The 7,776-nt window shown below is 48.1% G+C and overlaps 1 protein-coding gene across 1 annotated transcript; it reads right to left on the bottom strand.

Annotated features, from left to right (window-relative positions):
* Positions 1-1,010: 1,010 nt before the first annotated feature.
* Positions 1,011-7,467, bottom strand: LOC785982 (retinoic acid early transcript 1E). Its single transcript, XM_059889930.1, has 6 exons — positions 7,387-7,467; positions 6,363-6,543; positions 5,323-5,586; positions 4,800-5,081; positions 3,820-3,959; positions 1,011-3,418 (listed from the first exon to the last, which is right to left on the bottom strand). Exons 2-5 carry the CDS (start codon positions 6,433-6,435, stop codon positions 3,850-3,852), a joined length of 729 nt encoding a protein of 242 aa, XP_059745913.1. The 5' UTR covers positions 6,436-6,543; positions 7,387-7,467; the 3' UTR covers positions 1,011-3,418; positions 3,820-3,849.
* Between the last annotated feature and the right edge of the window lie 309 nt (positions 7,468-7,776).

Consider the following 7,776-nt stretch of genomic DNA (forward strand, 5'->3'; position numbering starts at 1 on the left):
ACAAAGAACTAAAGCTCCAAGCATCCTTACCTTGTCCTGAAGGATCCCGACGAGCCCCAGATAAAGGTTGTTGTTGAATCACGCGAATACACCAGGATTCTGGCCCCGGAGGAGAAGAATTCAATCGGGGCCAGAGACGAGGCTTGATCGCTCAGGCTTTTGTGTAATAAATTTTATTTAAAGTATAAAGGAGATAGAGAAAGCTTCTGACATAGGCATCAGAAGGGGCAGAAAGAGTACCCCCCTGCTAGTCTTTAGCTGGATGTTATATAGTCACTAGCAGTCTGTTAATGAAAGAAAGGAATGTCTTAAAATTCAGAATGGCACCAGGCCCCTCACCCATAAGATGCATTTGGATATCTTCACAATGGTTTATCCTGGGCCATAAAATGATTAACTTGAATCTTGAAGAAGGGCAGACCACCATACAAATAGTTTCATTTACATAGATTAGGGGAACAAAATCCATACTGGTTTGTCAAGTAGGTTCTGGGCCAAGAGGCGGAACGACTTGGAGACAGAGTTTGGGGTAAAGGCATAGTACATTAGCATAGCTTAAGACAAACATTTCCATAAGAAAAAGGCATTGGTTATCCTAGACTCGAGAATAGCTAACTTCAGGCGAAGCCGGGTGTCATTATGGCAACACAATATTTAAGAGAAACCTCCCTTTAAATTTGTATAGAGAAGGAAAAAATATTGCTAGTTTGTTTCCTCCTGCCGCTTAAGAGAGATAAAAATGTCTGACACTTGCAGGCTATTTCCTCTATTTGGAGACCCCTGGCCTTCCTGCCTGTTACCCTCTCACCTTCGCTGGTATTTCTTTCCTAGTCTACTAGGTGTCACATTTCTAGACGTCCCTGGGTCTGTTTCTTGGCTCTTTTCTAAAACTGCTCTCTTGCCTTCCTTCTTGCTCACCAGTTCCCTTTGTGCTGGGAATGCAGCCTAAGCCCCCGCAAGCTTGGTTGGGACAATGAACTCTTTATAAAAATTACCACAAACTCTATGGCTTGAAACAACCAAAATTTATTCTTTCAAGATTGTGAGGGTTAGAAGTCCGAAATCAAGCTGTCAGTAGGGTCCTCTCTGAAGGCTCTAAGGAAGGCTCCATCTTTTCTCTTCCTGACTACTGGTGACTGCATGGAGAAGGAAATGGCAACCCACTCCAGTATTCTTGCTTGCAGAATCCCCATGGACAGAGGAACCTGGTGGGCTGCAGTCCATGGCGGCGCAAAGAGTCGGACACGACTGAGGTACTATGCACAGCACTGGTGCTTGCCAGAAACCCTTGGCATTGCGTAGCCCCAGTGTCTGTTTCTGTCCTTCCATGACGCTTGTGTGTCTTGTTTTCCTATATCCGTCTCTTCTTTGCGTGTCCACGTTTCTTTCAAGGCGTGCCTCCTGGTAAAGGCACCAGTCTTTGGATTAGAGCCCAACCTAATCCACCCTGACCTCACCTTGGTTGGATTACATCTGCACACACCCTATTTCCAGGTGAGGTCTCCTTCACCTAATGGTAGGACTTCAACACATTTGAGCCCCTAAAATAAAGGAGTTTCAATAAATATTCATGTGATTCTCACTGGGCAAAAAAGGTACAATGTATAATTGAATTCTCTGCATCACTGAATATATTCCTGACAGGAGAAAACTTCAAGTTTGTCTAGACATGAGTGAAAACTGAAAGGTTAAAATTTTTTCCAATGTTGTCTTCTTCTCGTCCTGGTATGAATGTATGAGCTCAAACATCTTCTTTGTTTGAGCATTGTTTTTAGGTGTTTCTGAGGTCAGCAGTGTTCTCTGTTAGCCAGTTCAGTGCAGTCACCCTTTCTAAGTGGGAAATATTAATCCAAGAGTTCATTCTCTTCAGTTTTGTTGTGCATGAGCTAGTTTAGAGCACCTGATAAGGGTCCATCTAGGTTGTGGATAGTCCTTTAAATAATATCTTTTCCAGTATGCATAATTTCCTGGTTGTAAGTCATGGAACATCTAATCTGCATCCATAAATTATTGAGATAAGATTTAGAATCAAGCTTAGAATGTCTTTTTAATAATTCGATTAGGGGCTTCCCTGGTGGCTCATAGGTAATGAATCTGCCCGCCAATGCAGGAGACACGAGTTCAGTCCCTGTCAGGGAAGATCCCACATGTTGTGAAATAACTAAGCTCATGGGCCACAAATACTGAGGCTGTGCCCTGGAGCCGGGGCACTGCAGCTACTGAGCCTGTGTGCCTCAGCTACTGAAGCCCACAGCCTAGAGCCTGCACTCTGCTATGAGAAGAGTCATCACAGTGAGCTGCTCTTGCACCGTAACGAGAGAGCAGCAAGTAGAGAATGCCCGCACACAGCAATGAAGACCCAGCACAGCCAAAAATAAATACATCTTAAAAACAATTCAGTTAAATTTCACAATAATGTAACACAACAAATAGGAGTACCACAGCGTATATATTCTTTTGTGTCCAGCACTTGCCTCTCAAATCCTTTTTATGAGGCATCTATGGTTTTACTGCAGTAATTTATTCTTTATTTATTGCGTTATAGTGTTCCATTCCTGGCTATATCACACTTTATCCTTTCTTCTGTCCTGGATACATTTTTATGCATTAACATGTTAGTATGTTAATACATATATTAATCTATGTGATAATTCAACTGGTAGCCTCATACTTTGTGTCATGACATCTAGGCAGTTAGCACTTGATTGCGGTTTCTGCATATGTATTAGTCTGCTAGGTCTCTAAAGAAAAACTACTTTTCTATACTCAGAACACCAAATATGACACCAAAATGTGGGTTTTAGAAACTCTGATCCAGGAACCAGGACTCCGACCAAACATACACCTCCTATTGTACCACAACACAGACTATAACCACACACCACCAGCCGAGTGGTTTCAACAAGTCTTCCTGGAGGTGAGGATTTCATCACATGAATTAAGAAGAACATTCAGCCCATAAAAGCATGCGGTAACTTAACTATACATGAAAGTGAGTGTGAACACCTAAATTATGTCTCATTAAATCACACAGTATATCCCTAACGCATTATCTTCTTAACAGAATTAAAAAAATGCCAACCCCCGCCCCCCACCCCAATTTCACCCCACATGAAGGCAAGTCTGATGGAAAGAATAGCATTGGAAGTTTTAACTGATTGTGAGCAAATGTTTGACTTTTGCAAATCCTGAAAATGACCAAGTCAATACATCTTAAGGGCCCATCAACAGTCGTGGAAAGTGAAGGAATTCTTAAGCATAGGCTTCTTTAGCTTCTTGTTAAACCTCACTCTGAGTAGAGAGTAGTATATTAGATCAATAGCCAGAGTGTCATCAAGGGTCGGTTTTTGCCACCCAGAATTGGTTTAACATTGTACCTTCTCATAGTCCTGGGAGAAACATCCAGATGATGGAATAGCTGTTGGAACATTGGGGAAAATGTTGAGCTAGAGAATGCTACCATCAGAAAACAAAAGGCTTTTTTCATCAAAGGGCTGGGAAAGCCTGAGTAAGATCTCAGGACAACACCCCACCCCACCACATCTACATCTTGTACCCGGGGCCCCCAAAGGAGAAGACACTTGTCTTCATCCCCACTCCCACTGCACTGTCCTGCTGCCCACACCAGCCTCTTCTGCCCCAACAACAGAGTGGTTCCCCACCCTACAGGGAAGTGTGGGGGCCCAAGACAAAGACAGAACATCATCTTGGTAAAGATGGTTTCAGTGGACAGGGGCTTGGTGAAACCCGTGGCTCACCTCTCCCAAGTCCTGACCAGAACAAACCTGCCTAGGAGCCAGAGGCCGGCTGGCTTCTCACCTGCTGTGGTCCCTGATTTCTTCATAATATTCATGACGATGAAGCAATTAGAACTAACTGGGTGATGATCAATAGGATAATGCAAGAGACCAATCGGATGGATGCAGACTGGCTGATATCTGGGGCCATTATTAGCGGTTCTAAAACGAAAAAGCAAAAGCCTTGTCAAATCTAAGAATACACCTTCCTCAGTACCTGCTGTCCTTAGCACATGTTCCCCATATAGTTACTGACTCATGTGAAGCCACTCTTCAGGTCCGGGTATGGAAAGATTAATGGGCTTGTGCTCTGTCTTTGTGGAGCTAATATTTCTCCTGAGTTGTGTTAGTCGCTCAGTCATGTCCGACTCTTTTGTGAGCTCATGGACTATAGCCAACCAGGCTCCTCTGTCCCTGGGATTCTCCAGGCAAGAATACTGGAGTGGGTTGCCATTTCCTACTCCAGGGGATCTTCCCAATCCAGGGATTGAACCCAGGTCTCCTGCCTTGCAGGCAGATTCTTTACCGTCTGAGTCACTGAGACAGCAAATGTCCATCTGATTATCTTTCAGGTGGACATGTTTACTATGAGGAGTCCTTTTTGAGGAGGACACAATTGGGGGCACTTAATTCTGTCTGGGAAGGGATAAGGGCTTCATTAAGTGACATTTGAGTTGGTTAAAGGATCAGTACGACAAGAGGGAGAGAAGGCCTGGAAACATAATGCGTATATAGATTTGGGGACCATCGAGCAGTGCCTGGGGTCTTGGTTAATGAGGAAGGGGGATCCTGTGCCGAGGGAGGTGGGCTGGGAAAGGAGGATGCTGGCCAGTTCTGTGCTATGCCCATCACTGACTCTCCAGACAGGAAGCCCACCAAGAGATCAGTCACTCCATCCATCATCACATTTTCAATTACACTAACATACGTGCTCATATCCACACATGAAGGCACTAGACCTTTGAAGAGAGCTGCCACCTCCCCCACACCCCACTCAGTTACCTGTGGGCTCTGGGACCAGCATCTTCTCCCAGTGTTTCAGGAATTCCCTAAGCCAATAACTGCAGTCTCCTGTTGAAATGGTCCTGAAATACTCTGCCAGTTCCTGGTTGTTCTCCCACTCCTCCTTGATGCCTGTGGCTCCAGGATCGATGACTGTCCAGGTTATGCTCATGGTGTCAAGGAGAAGAGCTGTCCGTCCATTGAGGCTGAAGTGCAAGGATGCACCAGAGCATTGCTTGGCTTCACGTTGACAACACAGCTTTACCTGCAGGGTGGGAGGACCTGTGCCCCCCACACACAATGAATCATCCTGGACTCTCCACAGTCCATCCTCCCCAGTCACTCAAGTGTGTCTGCACATCTAGGGGCTCGTGATCTTCTGACCATGACCTGCCCCATTTTACCCATCAGGTCCACCGGGTCTCTAAGGCTGGATCCTGTTCAGTCCTTTCACAGGAATGCCCTCCCTGCATGCACTCTTTCTCTTGCTGTCTCCAGCTCCCCACCCCCTTCCCATACTTACCCCTCATCTCCTTTTTGTCCAGTTTGATGACAGGCAGGACCATCCTGAGCTCTCTTCCTGCTTCTACCAGCGTTTGGCTTATTTCAGTCCACGCTTTCGTGTCGTTTACCTCCTTTCCCAGGAAACCCAAAGGTTTGACCTTGTTGCTGGCACTATCATACCGGAGGAAAGGCTTTGTGTCCACGGAGCCCTGGACTTGACACCAGGGCTGGCCAGGTCTGGACTGAGATTTGACAGTGAGGTCAAGGCACAGAGAGTGGGCATCTGTGAGAGAAAACCACAGGTATGGCTGGGAGTTTCCTCCTCCAGGGCCTGGTTGCAGAGGGAGGGGTCTCTATCCCAGACCCCCTCCTCTGCTGTATCCTCAGTCCTGCCCCACCTTTAACTGTCTGAGCTTTAGTTAAACACTTTGATGCCACCGTGGATCTTTTCTGTCCATATGCTATTAGCAGGAAGATTTATCTGCTATATGGTGGCTCAGGCAGTAAAGAATCTGCCTGCAATGCAGGAGACCCAGGTTCAATCCCTGGAGAAGGAAATGGCAATCCACTCCAGTATTCTTGCCTGGAGAATGGACAGAGGAGCCTACAGAGTCCATAGGGTGGCAAAGAGTTGGACACACCTAAGTGACTGGTATGTACATGCCAGCTTGTGAGGCAGCAAAAACAGAAGACAGTGTCTGGTTTCTAGAGACTTAAAATCTATCTGAACAGACAAGACTTTCAACAGAATGGGGAGAAGGATGCCATAGGACACATGCCACATTCACGATGGGTCCCTAGTCATCAGGAAAGTTTTACTGGAGTAGGAGGTGGGACTTGCCAGGAGGGGGAAAGCTGCTACAGGAGCACAGGCCCAGGCACCATGCCTTGGGTGGGGTCCTGGAAGGCAGTCACCTCCTGGGCAGCCAGTCCAACTAAACCACACCCTCACCATCCTAAGAGTAGGTGGACAGGCACCCACCTGGGTGGAGCCCCTTCCCTCCCCATTTTCTTATGTCCCCCCCTCCCCCACCAGAGTCCCAGATCCAGGACACTCACTGCCCAGAGTCTTCCCGGCTTCTATCAGCAGCAGTATCAGCAAAAGATGGCCTGTGGTGTGAGCCGGTGACATTCCTCCCTGCAGTTTTAGGAGAGTGACTGGCAAAAGGTAGCCTGGGGTGCGTCTATACCTCTGTCTCCTGGCACTGCCCAAAGTCTTCAGTCCTAGACTGAGGAAGCCCTGTTGAAAAACAAGAAAAATAACACTTACACCCAGGAAGTATTTCTTAAGTTTCAAATGTTAACTACTCATTAAAAAAAAAAAAAGTCACGACATTACAAAGCCAAATCCACTTTGAATAACTATCCTCTCTCCAAAAAAGCCCTCTTCTGGTATGAGCAAGAAAAGCCCACGTTTTGTTGGCTCTTCTGCTCATTCTTTGAACCACTTCCTGCTCTAATCTTTCTTTGAACTCACTTCTTCCCTCACCCCTACCCTGCTGCCATCTCCTGCTCAGTTATCCCTTCTTTTCTTCTACATCCACTTTCCATCCTAACCTCTCAAACCTTCTCTGTAATGATAACGATTCACTACATGTTAGTCACTCAGTCGTGTCCGACTCTTTGCGACCCCATGGACTGTAGCCCGTCAGGCTACTCTGTGCATGGGATTCTCCAGGCAAGAATACTGGAGTGGGTTGTCATTTCCTTCTGTTAACCAAACTAGCAGCGGCCGACCCCACCAGGTCTGTCATGTCGGAGGAGGGTGTACATAGAGTCCAATAGTCCTGTTGGAGCCGAGCTCCAGAACAGCCGGGAATTTATTATCCTTTGCTCACCCGCAAGTGGCAAAGTCCTCCCAGGGCCCCGAGGAGCAAGCTCACCGCAAAACATTGACGGATTTTCCCGAGTCAAGCAGCAGCGGCCCCCTCCCGCCTTTCCCAGCCCCCTCCCCTGCGCTACCCGTCTCCAGCACGACATCAGCAGCGCAGGTGGCTCAACCCCGCGGTCTCCGGGCTGGTGGCTTCGGGGTGGCGAGAGAAGACAGAACATTTGCGGGGGCCCGTCCTGGGTTCGCACTCACCGCCCACTCCTTCTCCGCACCCGGCTCCTGCGATCGGCGGGGCGCGGTCCTCGCCTGCCCGGTCCAGCCAAGGTCGCTTTCGAGCAGGTTGAAACCCCGAGAGAACAACCACAAGAGAAATCCTGAAACTCTCCTCGGGGTTTTCACTTTGAATCGCTCTTTCGAATCTCTGCCCGACACCTCGAGGCCCCGGCTCGGGGGAAGCTCGGCCGGCGGTGTTCGGAGAGGCGTCGCTGGAGCGGGGATCCCCGGGCGGGCGCGGAAGAGGGGCCCCGGGCCGAGGTGCTGCGCTCGCGGGACGGCGCCCCTGGAGGCCCGCCGGGTCGGTGAGTGAGTCTTTGAAAGGAAGTGCCCAGGGTTGGGGGGTGATGACGAGGCTCTTTCCGGTTG

The sequence above is a fragment of the Bos taurus genome, chromosome 9 (assembly GCF_002263795.3).
Source record: "Bos taurus isolate L1 Dominette 01449 registration number 42190680 breed Hereford chromosome 9, ARS-UCD2.0, whole genome shotgun sequence".
NCBI classification, from domain to species: domain Eukaryota; kingdom Metazoa; phylum Chordata; class Mammalia; order Artiodactyla; family Bovidae; genus Bos; species Bos taurus.